Here is a 22,413-nt window from a genome sequence, read left to right as displayed (position 1 = left end):
GTTTTTACAACAATCTGGTCATATTCATTAATGAGACCAGTATTTTTATTCCAGATTTATTAATTAATTTAAATTCCCCCAGCGGCCATGGTGGGATTTGAACTCATCTTTCCAGAGCATTAGTCAAGGCCTCTGGGTGACTAGTCCAGTAACATTACCACTATGCTAGCACACCACTTTTGAACCCTGCACTTGGATATCTACCTTCTAATGCACCAATGGCTGTCTCATATACACTTTCACATCCAGAGGAATATTCAGCAATGTTGTCCTTTTCATGGAATTTATAAAGTTCATTCATTGTCAGCTTGCAAACAGACCTGGAAGTAGTTGAGTTTGCACCCATCTAATACAGAGTTCTTAGTTATTTGTCTGAAGATGGGCTATTCAGCAGGTAGAATTAATTTTTTTTAAACTCTGCGTTGTATTGGGTAACAGCAGCCAAAAAGTGACACATCGACAAGCAAACAGTTTGTAGCAATTCCGCAGACTGCAGCTAGCAGGACCTTTGCCCCTTTGGTAAATATCCAGGGCCGTTAACACATGAATTTCCTGTCGTAATAAGCTTGGCACAAAGGCACTGAGAAATCAGAGTATGTGAACCTTAGAATGAGGGCAGTCCATTTGGTGAAATGGTGAACTTTAGTGACTGATGACAAGGCACAGACCATCCCTATCAACCTTTGAAGGCTCCTTTGACAGCACCTTCTTCCACCTAGAAGGACAAGGGCAGCCGATGCATGGGAACACCACCACCTTCAAGTGACTCTCCAAGCCACGCATCATCCTGACTTGGAATTATATTGCCGTTCCTTTGCTGTTGCTGGGTCAAAATCCTGGAACTCCTTTTCCAATAGCACTGTGGGTGTACCTACACCACATGGACTGCAGAAGTTCAAGTAGACAGCTCACCACCACCACCTCAAGGGCAACTAGGGCTGGGCAGAAGATGGAAGTATGGAAATGGAAGTTAAGCAATGAATTAGTTCTGGTTGGAGCAATTGGAAGAAGTGATAGAAACATATCATGGAAACTGAAAAGAAGAATCTAGAAGACGGTTGTGAGACCAGCCTTGTTATACAGTGCAGAAATGTGGACAGCATCAGGAGAGAGGAATAACGACTGGATACTAATGAGATGTGGATGCTGAGTGGACGTGTGGTGTAACAAGAAAGGACAAATGCACGTTGAGGGGGTGCAGTCAGTGCAGACTGTGGGACCATGGAAGAAAGTAGCTGAGCAGAAATTAAAATGGTATGATCGTCTGTTGTGGAGAGAGAAAGGGAAAATGCATTGAGTCGAGTGATGGAATTGGGATTGCCAGGAAGGAGGAGAAGAGGAAGGCCTAAGCCCAGATGGAAAGATCTGGTGGTGAGAGTGTTAAATGCAGTGGGATTGGAAGAGGAATGGGGGATGGACAGAGGGAGATGGAGAAGGATGATCAACCAGCATTGCGGTGTCCCCTTGTAGAACAAGAGAAGCCAAAAGAAGACAAGGCACAGACCGGAGTAGGGCCAGCCAATCAAAAATCTTGATCTACAGATATGTGCGCGTGTGTATATATGTGTATATTTGTTTCTTTAAATCCTGTGAATGCTGTCATTTTCTTGTTCTGTACATTTCTATAAATTTAAAACAGATAAACCAGGCATAATGCACAGTGCAATAAATGTGAAAGGGAGTTATCAGCTGTTGCCATTGCTGAGACTGAATGGCAAGGGCCTGACCTCCAGCTCATCTTGAATTAGGACTGATTGTTGCTGGCACAGTACTGTTACCCATCAAAGTATTTGTATAGCTGAGTGAGAGCTCACACGGGACTAATGTCATGCCCCTCAGTGTACATGTAGTTAGCAATCAATTAATGAATTAGCCACTACTTGCCTAAGAAATGTTTCCTGTGTGTGTGTGTGTGTGTGTGTGTCTGTCTGTCTGTGCTTGCATGCGTGTGTGTGCATTTGTGCACGCACCTGTGCACGTGTTTGTGTGTGTGTTGTTTATTTGGTTTATTAGATAACGATAATATGAAAATAACTGCTTCAGTTGATTAATTCAAATGGAACAAAAGTAAAACCATCTATTGATTTTCTTCCTCCCCACACCTATTTTTACATGTTCCTTAAAAGAATTGTTTTTTTGGTACCATTTTATTTCTGTGTCTTCTGTGTCCCTTTTATAATGGCTGTTTATTCTCCACAATGCTGCTGTGTAATGAATGCCAGCACGTGCACTCGATGTTGGCAGTAACGGTGTTACAAAGAGTCAGTCCACTGCCTTGCGCTCGGCTGAGTCAGCTCACACTGATCATCCCCCTGAGGTGACACCCAGTAAGTCAGTAGCAATCGTCCCTGTTTGCTGCCCTCCAGTGTGTTGTGTGATGTCGAGTGAAGTGGTACTCCTCCCTGGGTGCAGGTTTTGCATGCAAAGTTGGGAAATAGGATCAAAATCGAAGGCTTTTGTCAGTTGACCTTTAAGATTTTTCACTTGGACTTTGCAACCCTAATGCAAACTTAAAGCTTTGTAAACGTGTGTGGTCAATGGTAAAACTTACAAAGGTGTGTAGTTTGTTTTAGATAAGAAAGTACATTAACAAACCGGTTAGTTTGGTTGCTTTTATTTTAATAAGCCTTCAAAGCTACAAATGTGTGCTATCTTTCCCACCTGCAAAGCTAATAGCTACCCAAGATCGCCACTGTTGCTAAGGAGCATGTACTTGCAGGTTTGTGCATTACGATTGCCCAGCCAGCTTCTCTTGTGCACTTTCTAGTGACAATTTTACAGAACAGCAATAACAGGAGCCTGAGAGTCAGCTGCCTCTTTATCCTGGCCTGTGCAGTGATGTGATGTGCTCTACGGAGGGAGATGCTGTCAACAGAGGCAAAAGTAAAATAACATACATTCCTTCAACTGCACTGCAGTGGATCACTCCTCTTCCCTCTCTCTCGCAACCCTAATTTCGAATTTGTTGTTACCCAAAAACTGGGGAGTCCATATTTAATGCAATAGTGTAGAGATATTACAGTAGAAGGCTTTGCAAGTTCAGCAATTCAACTTTGATATGACAAATAAATGGTTTGTCACAAAAGACATTCACAGAGATAGAATAGGAAGTATCACTTTCTCAACACGTGTTCTTGATGGATTTTAGATTACATCAAATTCATAGAATTTACAGCATAATTTGGCCCAAATGGCTGCCTCAAAATCTCTTTTGCAATGAAAGTAGGCCCAATTTCTTTCGCAGTCCCCATGACTTAAATTGCTGATACTAGGGATTGCTTTATAGATTGACTGCGCTCCTTCCAGAGCAGCAATATCCTGCATGTGATTACTGATCAGAACTGCATATGGTATGTTAGATCAAAATCGACCAATGCCCTTTGCATCAACAAAGCAAACTCATTGATTTACACTCCAGCTCTCTGCTAATGAAGCATAATTTGTCAACTTCATTCTACCCTAGTGTCAGTGCAGTTTGATAGATTTATCCATTAGAAACGCTAAATCTTCTCATGATTAACACCTACAGCATTGCCACATTTAATGCACCTGTCCTGTTTTGGTCCCATGCTCCTGTAGTGATAATTTCACACACTAGTCTATTCAATCAGAAGATATGTTTATCCTTTTTGAAACTGGTGGCACTCGTCTTTCTGATGCACTTGATCCCCTATTTTGGTATCATCTGCAAAATGCAGATATTACTGACGATATTGTTGCCAAAATCATGTGTTGATAAATAGCAAGGGTCCGCAGACAATTCCCTGAGTTTTTAATTATTCTTTCATGGGATATGGGTGTTGCTGCCTAGGCCAGCATTTGTTGCCCAACCCTAATTGCCCTTGAGAAGGTGGTGGTGAGCCATGTGATGTAGATACTCCAATCACGACCTCCTTCTAGTTTCTAGCTGAACAGCTTTCACTAAAGGCTGCCTTCCAGTTTCCAATCCAACAACATATTTTGCCTCTTATTCAGTTGTTCCCCTTATGGACTCTCTCCAGAAGTACAAGGGGATAATATCACCACATTTCCCTGTCCTTCATGTTAGTAATGTTATAAAAACCTTCCAGTGGTTAAGCTACCCATGTCTTTTCTTCCAACCTTGTGCTGTTATCCTTGAAAAACAAGAACAAATAACTGAAATACACAGACTTGTCAATAGCCATGAAGGGAAAAGCAAAGTTAATGTTCATCACCTGACCCCTGTAAGATTATATGTATAGAGCACAGAAACAGACCATATGACCAGCATTTGTTACCTATCCCTAATTGCTCTTGACAAGTTAACAATGTTAGCTCATCCAGATGTGTATTTTCAAGCTTTTTTCTGTTTGTGTTTCACATTTTTAACATTTGCAGCATCTTGCTGTTCATCTGCCCTGCAACAAATTTCACTTTCCCAAATACCCAAAGTTACTTAGTTAGGTGAGGAAGTAATTATCGTTGTCTCTGACATCATGCACCCACTCCAATCCCTGGTGTGGGGGGGGCGGGTGTGGTCGACGCTGTCAGTACTGGAAACCACCCAGGCACTGCCTCAGGTCACAGCACTGCACAAATGGGCCACTACAACAACAAGTTGCATCTATATGGTACTTTTTCATGTTGCAAAACTTCCCAAGGTGACTCATGGGAGCATAATCAGACAAATATTGACACTGAGTCAACGATGGAGATGTTAGGACTTGGTCAAAAGCGTTTTGTTCATGGGGTGTGGATGTCACTGGCTGGGGCAGCATTTATTGGCCATCCCTTATTCAAAGAGGTAGATTTTAAGGAGGCTCTTAAAGAAGGAGGGAGAGGAGGTGGAGGCGGAGAGGAGAGGAGCAAAGGTGGAGGCGGAGAGGAGAGGAGAGGAGGTGGAGGCAGAGAGGTTTAGGGAAGGAATTCCAGAGCCTGAGGCCCAAGACTGCTGAAGGTGTGGCTGCCAATGTTGGGGTGAAGGAAGGAAGTGGAGAATGCACAAGCGGCCAGAGTTGAATGAACACTGACTCGCTGAAGTGCCTTTAGAAAAAATATAATTGGTTAATCCTAACTAACTCCAGGAGAAGGTGACACTGGAAGACTAACTGGTTTTTAATTTCTTGGCCGATGCAGCTTTGGAAAGGGATGCCCATGAATTTCCTGTCCCTAGTTCTCTGCCACATTTTTGCCTCCCACAGAACTTTGGAATATTATTGAGCAGACATGCCTATCCAGACGGAGTTCTATCCTGTTCAATTGCATTGCTCCAAAAATGGTGCTGATAGCCACTTGATCGAGACTGCACTGCCTTATCCCAGCAGTCGGAGCTGCATTCCATCGAAGGTGGAGACAACAGGACAGGATATTACTGCATATCACTGCAGCCCAATACGAAGTTACAGGGTGGGTTGCAAGTGAAGAAATGCTTTGTATATTTGTCAAAAATTTCTTCCCCCCCACCCTCCCCCTGGTAATTTGGAGCAGAACTCATTTCAACTACATAGCTTAGCACCTGTAATAGAATGGCTGAGGGGCATTTGAAACAAGTGCATTGTGTTCACCCAGATATCACATATCCCACAGGTCATTTGAAGGTCAGATGATTTTAACACAATCTATCTATCTCATTAACCTCCCTATTATTGTAGGTTCTTTCTTTGTAGTTAACTTTTTATCAAATGTTAATTACAGTACGTTATTTAATTACAGTACGTTATTTAATGGGAGAGCGATTTGTGCAGTTTTTTGCTAATTAAAGAATTTGCAATTATATAAAGACGTGTTATGTTGTTAGGACATTCATAGCTCTGAGCATTTTGAACTGACAATTTAGACAGGCTATATAGTGCATTTATATAGCGCCTTTCACAACCTCAAGGTGCCTCAATGTATGCACAGCATGATCCCACAAACAGTAAATGAGATGAATGACGAGTTATTCTACCTTGGTAGTGTTGCTGGAGGGTTGAATGTTGGCCTGGTCACTGCAAAATGTCCTTGTCCTCCTCCATATGTAGTGCCTCAGTTTATTTTCTCATCCAACAATGCTGCATCTGGAGGGAGGTGGTGGTGTGGTGGTAATGTCACTGGGCTAGTAATCCAGAGCCCCAAGCTAATGCTGTGGGGACACAGGTTCAAATCCCACCATGGCAGCTGGTGGAATTTAAATTCAATTAATAATCTGGAACATAAAACTAGTCTTAATGATGCTGACCATGAAGCTATCACTAATGTCCTTTAGGGTAGGAAATCTGCCATCCTTACCTGGTCTGGCCTATGTGTGGCTCCAGATGCACAGCAATGTGGTTGACTCTTAACTGGCCTAGCAAGCCACTCAGCGGATGGGCAACAAATGCTGGCCTTGGCAGTGATACCCACATTCCATGAAAATTTTTTTTAAAACTCCCTCAGTGTTGCACTGATATCTCAGTGTGATCTTTTGAACCTACAACCTCGAAATTAAAGGCTCAACTGAACCACAGCCACATTTGAAGAATAAAATGCTTTCGGTTTAGGATAGTGATACAGAGGAAAAATTGGCATCGGGTGAGCTGCTTTAGCATGAAATATTTTTCTTTTAGAAGCAGGAGGCCAAAGTCTCCCAGGGCAAAGCTTGGAGATGGTGTATGAAAATCGGAAATCCTTTGTGCCTTTTGATTAAACAGGTCATACAGAGCTAATAATCTGCTGGTTATACTTTTCCCAACTGCTGATGTACTACTAGCTGTTAGCTCTGGTTGCCTGTTTTAACTGGAACCCTAACAAAGGCCTTTCAACAACAGATGCAGCTTTCAATTCGTCACAGTAGAGAAACTTAGGTCAGAAATAAATTATTATTCCAAAGGGTAAGGAGCTGCATTCCGAGTGAAGTGGAGGCAACCACTTGTGATCACATGGCAAATCATTTCTGGACGCAGTTCAGAGAAGCTTCACTTTGCTGATTCCTAGGGTGAAGGGATTGTCTTACAAGGAAAGATTGATCAGGTTGGGCCTATGCTCATTGGAGTTTAGAAGAATGAGAGGTGATCTTATTGAAACATGTAAGAATCTGACTGGGCTTGACAGGGTGGGTGCTGAGGGGATGTTTCCCATCATGGGGGAATCTAGAATTAGGGGACACAGTTTCAAAATAAGGCATCTACAATTTAAGATAGAGATAAGGAAGAATGTGTTCTCTCTTAGAGTCAATAATCTTTGGAATCCTCTAACCCAGAGAGCAGTGAGGCTGGGTCATTGAATATATTCAAGGCTGAGTTATACAGATTTTTGATCTGTAAAGGAGTGGAGCGTTATGGGGGACAGAGAGGAAAGTGGAAGTAAAGCCACAGTCAGATCAGCCACGATCTTATTGAATGGCAGAGCAAGCTCGAGGGGCTGAATGGCCGCCTCCTGCTCCTATTATGTTCCTATTTTGATAAAACAAGTTCAAGTTGAAAATCTACTGATGACCATCCATAAAATACCAGAAACATCCCTAGTTTGTGCTTCAGTTCAAGATTTATCAGGATGAAAAATTGCCATTTCCTCACTGTTTACAATATTCCTATAATTTCAATCTGCTCTGTGTTAACCAGCTGTTTTTTTTCTCATTACACCTGGGGTAATAACAGACTATCTCTTTTCTATTACACACATCACTGCACTTTCATCTTTGTTAACTACTGTGTAGCATTACAGCTGGATTAACAAAAGAAACATGTCTTAATACACTATCCAACCTTAAGCAGCTGCTGTAGAGTTTTACACAGGGGATAACAGAGAAGTTATCAGCCTCTCGACCCTTCTGACGTTCGTTAAGACATTCCTTCATCCCTCCCTCTTTCAGTCACCTGCCCTCATATCTACCTTTGTGTGCAGTGGTGTAAAGATTTGTTTGATTACGTCCCTGGGAAGAGCCATGTGATGTTCTATGATATTAAAGGCGTTATATAAATGCAAGCTGCTGTTACTTTGCAAGACAAGTGTGTGCAGGATTGGAATAGGGTCCATGGGACTGCCTGTTGGCAGCCAAGCATTTGAAGAGAAATTTGCAGGGGCCCTACAAGGAAAGAGCAATGGGAATGGGGACTAATTGGATATCCCTTTCAAAGAGCTAGCACGGGTATGATGGACCAAGTGGCCCTATTTCTGTGCTTTAAGATTCTATGGAAATCTTCTCCGCAGGGGAGCAAAGATAAACCCATCGCATGAGAATGGTCTACCTATCGCAGAAAATATCCACTCAGTTTTGCCAGTGACTCCAGACATTCCCCTGCCTATTTCTCTCATGCTGTATGAATTGAAACATTTATTCAGCAAACTATGGATCAGTGCATATAATAATAAATATCAAGAAAAGTTATAACAAGGGAAACTATGAGTCATACTTTATGTAAGAAGCTATTTGTAACCTTATTGTTAACGCAACCCTTGAGGGCATTTCCTCCTCATATTATCCAATTCTCACTATCCAACAACAAGGTTTACAGTTATTGGTCATTGATTAAATATTATAACTGATTTCTGCTGTCATCTCTTGATTGAAATTCTCACCTTTGGCACACACAGAACCCTCAAGTTAAATAGCCCTGCTCAATCCTTCACTGCAATCCAGTATCTCTTTCAACCCTCTTCCAGTTTACACAGCTATCGGAAAACTGGAGTGGGTCCAAATTGCAGCATGTTCCAGTTTCCAACTGGCAGTGTGAACAGCGACAGCTCGTGGAGCAGATTGTCCCCGTGCTGCAAGCGCTGTTGCTCTGCAGAAAGCCCTTCAGGTTGGTCTGGAAGAAAACTCAGATCATTTATACCAACACTCAGGGCAGAAAACGGTCATCGCCTCATAGAGAGTTAGTCAGCGACACTGCCAGCAGCTAATCAAGGTAAAGGAACAATAACAAAAGGTTTGTGTTTGCTAGCAGGAGAGCTCTCCTTAGTATCAACTGTTGTGAGATGATATGTGTAGCTCGGTAGGTCTCCTGAAGAGGCTCTGAGCCTTGGATGTTTTAACAGAAAGTGTTTATTAACTGCTTTTAACTATATACATATTTACAGAATAAGGCCAAAGCTAGCAGCCATCTCCATGCTTGCCTCCACACACATCCCTGTCCAGTACAAGATTGCCCTCTAGATTCAGCCCATATGTTCCTTTACATCACACTGTAGTTGGTACTGTACCCAATTCCACGTTAACCCTTTCTATGCCAAGCCCTTATATCACACCAACCACCCACAAATATCACACTTGGCAGTCGAGGCTCAGTCAGTAGCACTCTAGCCCTGTGTTGGAAAGGTTGTGAGTTCCAGAGCTTAGAGGAACTTGACAGCCAACGTTTAATTGCAGCTTTTGGTCTCTTGTCTGGAAATTGCCTTGTGGCTAAGTTTCAAATTTTGTTTGATAAGACTCTGATGAAATCACTTAAGCACAAAAGTCAGGTTGACACACTCAGTCCATCACTGAGGGAGTGCTGCTCTGTCAAATGTGCCAACTTTCAACTGAGACATTAAATTGCCTTCCCTCTCCCTTGAGTGGACATAAAAGATCCCATAGCACTATTCAGTGAAGAGCAGGGAAGTTTCCCCTGGTGTCCTGGCCAATATTTATCATTCAGCCAATGCCCTCAAACAGATAATCTGGTCATTATTACAACACTGTTTGTGGGAGCTTGCTGTGTGCAACTTGGTCTTTCCTACATCACAACAGTGCAGAAGGAGGCCATTTGGCCCACGAGTCTGCTCTGGCCCTCTGAAAGAGCATTCCACCTAGCTCCACTCTCCTGCCTTATCCCGTCACCTTGCACACTCTCTCTTTTCAGGTAGCAATCCAATTCCCTTTTGAATACCTCAATCGAACCTGCCACCACCACCCTTTCAGGAAGTTTGTTCCAGCCTCCAACCATCCTCTGGGTGAAAACATATTTCTTTACATCACATTTATTCCTTTTGCCAATTATTTTGAATCTATGCCTTCTAATTCTTGATGTTCACTTGAGTGGAAACAGTTTCTCACTATTTACCCTGCCCATACCCTCAGGATCTTGAATACCTTGAGCAAGTCTCCTCTCAGCCTTCTTTTCTCCAAGGAAAACAGTCCCAACCTCTCCAATCTATCCTCATGGCTATAGTTCTTTATCACTGGAATCATCCTTGTGAATCTCTTCTGTACTCTCTCCAATGCCTTCACATCCTTCCTCAAGTATGGTGCCCTCATCTGGAGTACTGGATGCAATACTCCAGATGAGGCCTAACTAGTGTCTTATACAAGTTCAGCATGACCTCCTTACTCTTGTACTCAATGTCCCTATTGATAAAGCTTAAGATACCATATGCTTTATTAACTGCTCCCTCAACATGCCCTGCCATGTTCAATGACCTACTTACATATACACCAAGATCCCTATGTTCCTGCACCTCCTTTAGAGGCTGTTCCTTTATTTTATACTGTCTCACCATATTCTTCCAGCCAAAATGAATCACCTCACACTTCTCTGCATTGAACTTCATCTGCCACTTGTCTGCCCAATCCGCCAATATATCTATGTCCTTTTGAAGTTCAAGACTATCCTCATCACAGTTGACAACGTTTCCAATCTTCATATCATCTGCAAATTTTTAAATCATGCCCTGCACACCACAGTCTAGGTCATTGTAAACGGGAAGAGCAAGGGCTCCAACACTGACCCCTGGGGAACACCAGTACCAAACTTCCTCCAATCTGAAATACAACCATTTATCATTACTCTCTGTTTCCTGTCACTCTTATTTCTTATCCAAGTGCCTACTTTCCCTTTTAAAAACAAAAGTACCCCATCAGCTGTGAAGCACTTTGGAATGTTCTGATGCCAGGGAAGGCCCAAATCTTTAATTGGTTTCTTATTTGAGTTTTTACTTCCCTCCAAGTGTTGATGATGCTGTTGAAGAACAAATTTGGATGAGTCACCAAGACTAGCAATTGTCTTGAGACTTATAAAGATCAATTGAGATGAAGTCAGTTATCCTAGCTACTTTGTTACTTAAATTCAGAACCTCTTATCATTAGGATCATTGACCCTTTCAGTTCCCCTGTCACTGACACCACTTAACTCAGGCAAATCTGATTGGTCATGGTGACCAAAGATTAACTAGTGTTAGGAACTGACATTTTCACTCTGCTGTAGCAGTCCCTTCCTGAGGTTGGATATTAAATCTTATATCCCATCATGTGGTTCATTGGTGGAGTTTGCCTGATTATGCTCCTGTGTAGCACCCTGGATCATTTTACTACATTAAAGATTTATAAGTACAAGTTGTTGTGGTTTCCAATAAGCCTTCCTTCGCAGAAACATCCAACACTCATAAACACTGACTGCTGAAGCACTAAATGTTTTATTGGTAACTTGCAACATCACGACGCAGGCATTGTTACGACCAGTCCCCAGGCAAGGTCCCCCAGTGTGTTACCTTCCTCAACAGGACCCCGACTTTGTTATGCTCCCAGGTGAGGAGGAACGAACTGGCTCTATTTCTTTATTCAACCATCTTGGTTGCTCGCAACAAGGTTAATTTAAAAGGGATCTCTTTTCGCAGTCCAAATGTATTTATTTTGTTGAAAGAGCCAATTTAACCAGGCTGTCTTGAGACAAAGAAAGAGTAAGCTTATTAGTTACTAAAAGCCAAGAAAAATAATAAAAACGCAACATACATACGGACAGATCAGAAATGAGAAATTGAGTCCAATTTTTTAAAAATATGAATTACTTTGTCCATGATTTGTCATGACTTGTCCATGAGCTATAAATGACGTTGCAAGCATTAAGTTGGGTAATGCCAGTAGTGCTGACTTTGGCAGTTTCGCAGTTGGTTCGGAGACACTTGGTTCTACAGGGTGACTGAAAGGCTGTCCTATTTCCTTTAGATTGTGGCTTCTGCTGAACTTTGCCTCCAGCAACAGAGAGATCCTTTTGCCTGCAAACTGCAGGGGGGTTGAGCCTTGTTCTTCTGCTTGCTGTCACACACAGTACACCAGTACACACTGCTTTTCAACTGATTTGTCCCTGTGTATTCTCATGAGGGGAAATGGTCATCTTGCATTCAGCTCAGAACTAATTCTGAAATATAAATCAACAGGAGATGGATTTTTGGGTGACTGCCGAGACATGCAAATCAGTCATTTGTCTCTGCAACCACAGCAGATTAAAGTTCAGTCTTTTGCATCTTTCCTATCTCTCCTTTTAAGTGTCTCTGCTTGGAGAAGGTCATGACACCTTTTCAGGTGCGACATTCCATGTTCTCTTGGGATAGGTATGTCAGTGTAGTCCACAAAGGAATTTTCCAGAACGTAGTCACTTTACATTATTAGCCATCTTTTGCTCAGTGTCCTTGCTTGTATTTCTTTAAAAACACACATGTCTTCCTTAAAAAGTTCAATATGCCTGTAAGTAATTTGTGGCTGTAACCGGCTTCTCATGACAGCGTCAACTGATCAGTTTCAAATCAACAGTTTGCAAAATTGGCCACTGTGCAATGGTAGAATACACATTTGAGCTTGTAGTTGTCCACATCAACCTGACCACAGCCAAGCCAAGTTTGGGCAGAGGAGTGCGTGAGCACTCGAAGGAAAGGAAAATGAAGTCATGAGAGAGGGCACCCAGGCCCCTCTCTTTCCCCCACCCTCCTCTCCATTTGAATCAATTCTTAACTACTGTAGACCTGTGTTTATTTTACCCATCCATTCACTTTAGGGTTTCCAGTTTGTTGTTGGACACATTTCCCAAAGTATTGTCACTTGCTTTCCGGAAAGGAAACGTGTGAAGGGTTACAGGGAGAAGGCAGAAGAATGGCTCCGTGAATTGCTCGTTCAGAGAGCCGGTGTAGACACGATGGGCCGAATAGCCTCCTTCTGCACTGAGATTCTGTGATCGCTTACCTCCAATAGCCGCATCCCCAGGTTCCCCCCCATTGGTCTCCCAACATGCCAATCCTAGCAGAGCACCCTTCCCTGGCAATCGGAGAGTGAATAAACTCTCCGTCATCCAATTGAGACATCAAAAATTATTCAATCAAGTGGCCTTTTCCCCACCTAAATAAAATTGGCTGTTTTTTTTTCCTTTTTGTTGTCCTTTTATTTTGCCTCCCGGTTTTGATCATTGCCATGGAGATTCTTGGACAGTCTTGGTTGGTCGGCAACTGTAAAACCCGTGGCTCAGGAGTGGGGTGCTGGCACAGGGGTCGTTTGGATCAGCGTGAGCAACTCACACACTCCGATCCTGACCAAAGCTCAGTAATGCACAGGACATGTGTTCTCATCTGTCTTTGCTGAAATGTTCTGGCGCTACAATCCCAGCCAATTAACAATTCAGGGGAAGAATTAACAGTGTTACAGAGGAGGCTCTCTCAGCACAAATCCTTTCAGCTTGTTTGAAGTTATATATGGTATTTCAGTGTTATGTTTTATTTGCTTAAGTCATGCTTGTTTGCTGTTTGTGTTTGTTTCTGTGAATGTTCCTGTTTGTGTGTGTGTATGTGTGTGTTTCTCTAAGTGTTTCTGTGTGTGTGTGTTTCTGTGAGTGTGTGTGTGTGTATATTTTTATTCATATACATATTTTACGTTTGTGTTTTTTTTTTCCCACCCACCCCACATGTATTCAGCCACTGAAAGTGTGGAGCTCATATGTGCAGTGAATCACACAGATAATTCAGAGCTGTTTCCACCCACCTCTCCTCCCACGCAGTGTAAGTGAAGTCGAAGGTTTTTCTAAGCAGTGGCTCAGTCTCATTGCCTATATTCGCTAGAGATTAGGTAGAGTGAAAAATACTGAATCTTTGTTTTCTCCGCACTTAATGCTTACATTAAAAAAAAATTAACAAGCACAGCATATAGTGTATTTCCATATTGATTTACTGCACATTTTTAAAAATCATTTCACTGTGCTGAAGAAAATGCTGATTGTCAACTTTTTATTTGCATTTGTTTATTATTCCTTAAATTCTCTTTTGCTTTTGAAGCTGCTCTTAGCTATTGGCTTAATATAAGCATCGCTTTACAATTAATCACAATTGTTCCAGTGCTGTGTGAGGATGACTTGATGCATTTTAAAAAATTATTTCATGTAGTCATGTTGTTTAGTAATTTTAGCTTAAGCCATGAGTGTGAAGTTATCCATTTTGGTAGGAAAAATAAAAAATCAGAATAGTTTTTGAATGTTGAGAGACTGGGAAATGTTTAGATTCAGAGCGACTTTGGGGTGTCCTTGTACACAAATCACAGAAAGTTAGCATGCACCAAAGCAAGCTATAAGGAAGGCTAATGATATTTTAGCTTTCGGTTATAAAGGGAATTGAGTCTAAGGGTAAAGAAGTCTTAATAGGATTATATCGGGCATTGATGAAACCGCATCCAAACTATCTTGGCCTTCTTACCTAAAGAGTGACATACTTGCCCTAGAGGGAGTGCAATGGTTCACTAGACTGATTCCTGGGATGAGAGCATTGTGGAAGCTGGGTCACTGAATATATTCAAGGCTGAGTTTGACAGATTTTTGATTTACAAGGGGCTCAGAAGGCAGGAAAGTGGAGTTAAGGTCACAATCAGATTGGCCATGATCTTACTGAATAGTAGGCTTGAGGAGCTGAATGGCCTATTCCTGCTCCTATTTCTTATGTTTTTATGGCCAGTGGGTCAATAAGAAGGTAGCCATTTGGGACCGAGATAAGGTAGAATTTCTTTATTCAAAGGGTTGTGGATCTTTGGAATTCAGAGCTATGGATGTTCAGTTAGTGAGCATATTTAAGATGAAGGTGATAGGTTTTTGAGTACTAAGGGAATTAAGGGATATGGGGATAATACGGGAAGGTGGAATTGAGGTAGAAAATCAGCCAAGTTGTTATTGAATGAAGCAGCAGACTCAATGGGCCAAATAGCCTACTGCTGCTCCTATTTCTTATGTTCTTGTGCGCATGTCACCAAGTCGAGAATCATGGAAACAATGACGGGGGCCAATTTTAACTCAACCTGCCTGTTGAAAAACTGATGGGATCGGGTGTGATAATTTTACGTCCCGTCCGATATAGCTTCCTATTGAAGTCAACAGTGTGTAATATTGAGCGGGGTGAAAATCTCCATCCCGTGGATCTCTCACCAGATCCGCAAGATTAAAATGATCCACCATTGCCTTTGATATTGAATCACAAGGGCCTAAGCATTTAACTCACAGGAACTAAACTCTTTCCTTTGATTTTCAATGGAGGGGTAGGCAAACAGGTTGAAAATCGTCCATTAAAATAATTGAAGAATTTCCCAACAAGCGCCTCTGACAGTGTGAAGGTTTACCAATCTGTCACCACAGGGTTCCTTGGGAACCGGACTTGCAAATGATCCTTTGTTTTATTCCGTTGGTTCTCTTTAAATGTCTTTGAGGATGCTGAACGTTTTAAACTCTGAAATTAATCCATTTCCTTTTTCAGACCTGGTATGATTTTCTTAAAGCTAGCCAGCTAACCCCTCGTGTTTTTGTGTGGATTTTGATTATGTAACTGTTGTTGTGTTGGAACATGCTCATACTGATTTTACAAAACATTTTGTTGTTTTCTCTCCTCCCATCCCCAGATCGTCCTGCTGCCCTGCCACCACTTTTTAATTCATTTCTTTTAATTTGCTCCTGGGATGTGGGTGTCACTGGCCCGGCCAGCATTTGCTGCTCATCCCTAATTGCCCTTGGGAAGGCTTCTTGAACCTCTGCAGGCCACGTGGTGTATGTACACCCACAGTGCTGTTAAGGAGGGTGTTCCAGGATTTTGACCCAGTGACCATGATGCAAAAGCTGTTCTAGTTCAAAGTCAAGATGGTGCATGACTTGGAGGGGAACTTGAAGGAGGTCGTGTTCCCGTGTGTCAGTTGAGTTGGTAGAGGTTGCGGGTTTGGAAGGTGCTGTTGAGGCAAGTTGCTGCACACATCTTTTAAATGGTCCACACTGAAGCCACAGTGTGCCAGTGGTGATAAGAGTAGGATAAACTGATGTTGATATCTCCCCTGCTTTTGATGCAGCCTTTGAGTGGTTCTGGTTTGTTCCTGTAATGCCTGCAGCCTGCTTTGCATTTAATCTGCACGCAGCTCATTCACAGAGCCATGTGCTTAAAGTATCAATGAGGCTACTGTTTCAAAGCTTTCATGAAAAAAACCTGGGAATCACTAGCAATCCCAGGCAATAAAAGGGGAAGGTGCAAGGCCCATTATTCAGCACCTTAAGAGAAAAATATGTGGTCAGTATTTCAGGAAAATATCCTTTAGCTACATGTTAATCTACTTTTCTTTCTCCTTCACTTGCTGTTGCACCTGTTGTTTATTCCCAGTATTTCCTATTTTTTGTCTCAAATTTCCAGGATTTGTTTTTAAATAAATATGCAAGAACATAGTGAGTCACCCTTATCCAGACACCCCATTTATTCTCCAAAGTAGTTATTTATCTAATGCCAATCTGCCGCCTTTGGGACATGGTTTTCCCGCCAACAGGGCCATGTTTTAAAGCTGATTTATAAAAACAGGATTTTATTTCTTCCAAAATGCTATTTTTCCACATTAGCAAATGGTCACATCCATGGGGTGGCCTCATTATTTGGAATCGTGATAGTAAAGGGAGTAAGCAGATCAAATCAACTGAAGAGAAAAGCAGTGATAAACCTTTGTTGGCCTAGATTGTATCCAGATGGGGTTTGAAGGTGGATTTAACCATTAGTCACTGTTAGTCGGGTGATTATGTAATGTCGACTTCATACAGTTCATTTGTTACTTTAATGAAAGCCATAGCCGCCCCATTTTTTTTTAAAAATTATTCATTCTTGGACCATTGCTGGCCTGACCAGCATTTATTGCCCGTCCCCAATTGCCCTTGAGAAGGTGGTGGTGAGCTGCCACCTTGAACCACTGCAGTCCATGTAGGTACACCCACAGGGCTGTCAGGGAGGGAGGTCCAGGATTTTGACCCAGTGACAATGAATGAGTTTAAGATAAATGGGTTGGCGGGTGCTTTAAAATGCCAGTGACACCCCAACTCAGTTTTGGGTCAGTGAGCTCTTTATTTAATTCTTTCATGGGATGTGGGCATTGCTGTACAGGACATCATTTATTAACCTTCCCTGACTGTACAGGACATCATTTATTACTCATCCCTGATTGTACAGGACATCATTTATTACTCATCCCTGATTGTACAGGACATCATTTATTACCCATCCCTGATTGCCCTTGAGAAGCACTTGAACTGCAATTATGTAGTTATAATGCAATTCAAGCTGCACTCAAAGCCTACTTAAAGTCAGTTAAGTACAGTATTGCTACACAGGGATGAGGTGCGACAGTGCCTAGCATCCCTACCTCTGAGCCAGAAGCTTCAGGTTCGAGTCCCACTCCAGGATAGGGTTGCCAACTCTCCCGTAATGGCCAGAAGTCTACTGGATTCTCCATTAATCTCCCAGTGACTTTAAAAGGCAAAGGGTTCACTTCTGCCCTTCCTTGCACCTGTCACTGGGAAAAGAGCAAACAAATTGATGACATAAAAATAAATCCAAATTGATAAGGTTGTTTTGTTTCCCTACTTTATCTTGGGAAAGAGACAAAGTTGGTGACCCTAAGTAGCACAGTTCCTAACCGAGACTGGTACAGGCGAAGGATAATTTGCTTTATGGCAGGAACAGTTGGCCATATTGAGGCCCAAGGGGCCCAAATTGGCACAGGCACCTTTCTTCAACCACCTGCCTGTTCCTGGGGAAGGAGCTCGGAGCAACGTGTGAACGCAAGCTTCATGCCGGGAGGAAGAGAGTGAGCATCGTGCTCTACAAAGCCGGACGCGCGCATCAAGTGAAAGTCAACTTCAGCAGTGAAAGCACTTTGTGCATCTGCCAGTTCAAGCAGAGAGCAAACGGTCATAATTATGCCTTGTGGTAACAGGAGGTGAATCGCCAGGAGTTCACTTGAATGTAAGAAGCACTGTTTTTTTTATTTGCTGTGCTCCGGACGCTTCCCCCTGAGTCGCAGACATACTGAGTGTACAGTAGCTTCTGTCCCATGTTTGCACTCCTTCACTCACACCCCTGTGACCACTAAGTAAATGCTGGGTGAGCCAGCTTTTCTGCTAAACATTCTTGTGCAGGCAGCTGTTGCACTGAGACAAACTGGATAAGATCTGGAAAGTAAGTACCTACAAGATTAGCTGCTTCTTTTGTTGGGCAAGTGCTGCAACTTTTGAAATCTCTGTTTGAGGGAAGGTTTGCCGTTGAAGTTTAAGCTGTGTTAGCAATTCCCCTTAAGCCAGCGATAGAAGGTGATTTAGAAAATGCTCCCTTTAAGAAACAGAGCTGTTGTTACACACAATGGCTGATGAGTTTGGTAGAGCAAATTGCTTGGGTGCCAATCGCCTGAGTAGTATTTACAGCCTTAATCGATACTACAGAATGCAACATCATGTTCAACTGTGCTGGATTATTTTTGCACAGCAGAGACACATTAACAAATTCTGACAAGAAGTCAGTTAGTGTTTTTGGAATCTTGCCTCAAGAATAATGTGCTCCATTCTGTTAAGTTTGCCTGATAATTGATAAAACAATAACATTTTTGTTTTGCACAGCAAGTACTCGGATATCTAGAATCTCAGTTCTGAAATCTGATATTTTACCGAGCTACATCTTCATTTTTCCCTTCCTTTCTATGTTTTCGCAACTTCTAGCACGCAAGCAGGACATCATCAAGATCACTGAACAGCTCATCGAAGCAATCAACAATGGAGATTTTGAAGCTTACACGTAAGTTCAGGATGGTTCAGGGCAGTAGAGTGGTCACTGGGTCCACTGCTAGCTTCCTGAGCAAAGAGAGGCACCAGCGGTGTGATGGATGGGGGTTTTGATTCATAATGTTGCACCTTTGGGTTTGCACCTCAGTATTGGCAGGTACTTGAACCTTTGAGGGTCAGTGGGGTGGAAGAAAAATTCAGGGACAGATATCTTCAGCTCAAGCAAGCCTTCTGGGAATTTTATACCCCTCTTGTGGCATAAGCTGTCACCTCAGCTTCATGCTGAGGCTTAAAGAAGGTGTTGACTGTACCTTCACAACACAGATAAATCCAGGGTAATTCAGCCTCATGGTGACCAATTATTGAGAAGCCCTAACAGAATCCTGAGGGGCCAATGTCATAGAGTAAGAGGAGTGAACCCACATCAGGTTCTTCCCTGGGGTTGTATCTTCCTTGTCTTCACATTTCAATAAGCAAAATTCAGTTCAGCTTCATTGTGGCCAGTCTAGCATGATGGATTGTCCTCCTGTGACAAGCTGGGTGAAGGTGAGAGATATTCAGCTGAAATTGTTGGTGAATTATTCGGCGGAACAAGACTGATAACAGCTGGCAAACAAAATTGTGGGAGAAAAACAGAAGAGGGAATCTGTAGATAGTTGAGAGAGATGAGTAGGAATTCCAACATTATTCTTCCAGGAAATTTTTGTTATCCGTTCGTTGATTACAACACAGGGATAGAGTAAACGGAGTAAAGAAATTTCTAAAATGTGTGCAGGATTCCTTCCGTAAACAGTAGGTTTGACCTACAAGGAGAAGAAGGTGTTGCTAGAATTGGTTATGGGTAACAAAATAGATCAGGTAGATGAATTAAATGCAAGCGAGCCACTTTTGCAACAGTGACCATAACATGGTGAGGTGCGAGTTCCAAATAGAGAGGTAAAAAGTTACTGGAAAGCAAGGACACCAGATTGGATTTGGACAAATTTTGGAAAGGTGATGATCGTGATTTTCCGGAACCGCTGTGGCGGGACTCACCACGAGGGATGCAGCGGGCGAGTGAAAAGTCCATTGACTTGCGGCGGCACCAGAAGATCCTGGCAGCAGGTGGGGCTGGAAAATCCCGGCCGGTGAGTTAACTCACCAAGGAGAGGCAGAAGCAGGAATTAGACACAAGTTTGGGCAGTGGTATGGAATTCAGGGAAAGATAATACACTGGATTAAGAACTGATGAGAAGAGAGGAAACATAAAGATGAATTTCTCTGAGTGATTGGGGTTTTGTAGCAATGACTCACAGCATTCAGTTCTGGGACTCCATCGGTTCACTGTGTAAATCAATGATTTGGATTTAAGGAGTGCTGTACAAATGAGTAAAGAATACAAAAATAGGAGACGTAGTAAATAATTCTGAGCAGCAAAACAAGCCTTTCTCCTTCTCGCGAACAAAGGAACCTTTAAAAATACAGCTTAAGCCTTTTTAAATGCACAATGCTTCAGTCTATCTAAAATAGAAAATTGTAATGCAGAGAATTTACAGTACGAAGCTGCCTGCTAATACAGCACAAAGTTTAAATATGTCTACAAATTTACTAAGCATGGGGATAATCTTTTAATCATGTTTTTTAAATAGGGAATTTTTCCTGCTTTTTGCCCAAAACACAATATAATTCGCCATCTTGGATAAAAGATGTTCAAAATAAAAGCTGAGCAGAAAAGAATTCTCCTGTTGAGTCCTGAGTTTACCAGCTTCTCCCACACATCATATCTTATTGCAGGTTAAATGCAATCGCAAAACCCTACTGCCATAATCACCCATCAATCCTACAGAAACCGCATTAATCAAAAGTTGTACTACTTGAGTTAACCTTCAATTTAATGGAGGCTATTGCAGAACGCACAAGTTTCAGGCCCCAAATATAATCTAGAGAAAGATCAATTATATAAACACATGGAAACTCCATGCAATTTAAAGTGGGCCTCAGTAGCTGAGTGAGTCATGTTAAAAGCATTAGCTGCCCGACCAATTATCAACCTGATAGTCAAAATGAATTGGGAACAAAGGCTGTTGTTTTGTAGAAATTAATCTGTTGCTGAGAGTGTGTGGTTGAAGGGGTGGATTGCAAACAATTCCTAGTATATGAAAAACTCATCAGAAGCAACATGGTTTTCAATTTAGTGCCAGTTAGTAGGGTTCATCTTGTACTTGTAAGGCACTGAATTGGGAATAATACTAATTAACGTGTGGGAGGATGGGGGAGAAAAAGGCATAGAATGTATTGTGAGTGTCCCCAGTAGCTCAGCCACTGTTCAAGAGTTTGCTGTTCTGAGCCTACACACTATAAATAGTGGCTCAGTTCCAACAATTAAAAGAAAATAATTTTCATTTAAAGTCAAGCCAACACTCATTACTGCCCTGCCAACTCAGACTGGGTGTCTTAGTATCAAGGCTGAAGGCAGATGTCCACATTTCTAGAACTATACATAACATTTCACTTCAAAACCAGGCTTCTTTATTTGCAACACCAATTTCTTCATTGCCCCTTCAGAGCAGCTGAAATATTAGTGTCATAGAGTTTACAGCCTGGAAAAAGCCCCTTCGGTCCATCGTGTCCGTGCCAGCCATCAAGCCCCTATCTTCTCTAATCCCATTTCCCAGCACTTGGCCCGTAGCCTTGTATGCTATGGCATTTCAAATGTTCATCTAAATACTTCTTAAATGTTGTGAGGGCTCCTACCTCTACCACCCCCTCAGGCAGTGAGTTCCAGATACCCCCCACCCTTTGGGTGAAAAATCTTTCCTCAAATCCCTTCTAAACCTTCTGCCCCTTACCTTAAATCTAGGTTTTCTCCTATTTGCCCTGCCTATGCCCCTCATAATTTTGTACACCTCAATCAGGTCTCCCCTCAGGCTTCTCTGCTCTAAGGAAAACAACCCCAGCCTATCCAGTCTCTTTTCATAGCTGAAATGCTCCAGCCCAGGCAACGTCCTGGTGAATCTCCTCTGCACCCTCTCTAGTGTAATCACATCCTTCCTATAGTGTGGCGACCAGAACTGCACATAGTGCTGCAGATGTGGCCTAACTAACACTTCATACAGCTCCAACATAACCTCCCTGCTCTTTCAATGCTTCAACTAATAATAAAGTCAAGTATCCCATATGCATTCTTAACCACCATATCCACCTATCCTATTGCCTTCAAGGATCTATGGACATGCACACTATAGTCCCTCTGATCCTCTGTACTTCCCAGGCTCCTACCAGTCATTGTGTACTCCCTTGCCTTGTTAATCCTCCCAAAATGCATCACCTCACACTTTTCAGGATTAAACTCCATTTGCCACTGTTTTGCCCATCTGACCAGCCCATCTATATTGTCCTGTAGTCTAAGGCTTTCCTCCTCGCTATTTACCACACCACCAATTTTCATGTTATCTGCAAATTTACTGATCATACCTCTTACATTCATGTCTAGGTCATTAATGTACACTACAAACAACATGGAACCCAGCATCAAACTCTGCAGTACGCCACTGGACACAGGCTTCCAGTCACAAAAACATTCACAGAAACACAAAAACACGTTGATTACCGTAACCACGTGTGGTTTTATTTATGCAACCTTAAAAAAACACTTAAAAGGTTGTAAATAGAGAAATAAACTCAGGCATAAAGATGTCTTGCTTCAATTGTAAAGAACCTTGGTTAGACTGCA

General features: G+C 42.2%; 1 protein-coding gene across 7 annotated transcripts in view; it reads left to right on the top strand.

The window, feature by feature from the left end:
- camk2g2 (calcium/calmodulin-dependent protein kinase (CaM kinase) II gamma 2) overlaps nucleotides 1–22,413 on the top strand; it is a 351,948-nt gene that overhangs the window by 317,254 nt on the left and 12,281 nt on the right. For 3 of the 7 annotated variants that reach the window (XM_041176368.1, XM_041176369.1, XM_041176367.1), the window contains 2 exons: nucleotides 13,570–13,653; nucleotides 18,639–18,714. In XM_041176368.1, coding sequence (XP_041032302.1) covers nucleotides 13,570–13,653; nucleotides 18,639–18,714 — 160 coding nt within the window. Of the gene's footprint in view, nucleotides 1–13,569; nucleotides 13,654–18,638; nucleotides 18,719–22,413 lie in introns of those variants that run through there. The other 4 variants (XM_041176371.1, XM_041176372.1, XM_041176370.1 and 1 more) reach the window with 2 other exon arrangements.

Source organism: Carcharodon carcharias, chromosome 28 (genome assembly GCF_017639515.1).
Source record: "Carcharodon carcharias isolate sCarCar2 chromosome 28, sCarCar2.pri, whole genome shotgun sequence".
Lineage (NCBI taxonomy): Eukaryota > Metazoa > Chordata > Chondrichthyes > Lamniformes > Lamnidae > Carcharodon > Carcharodon carcharias.
This window is presented reverse-complemented; position numbering and strand designations above follow the sequence as displayed.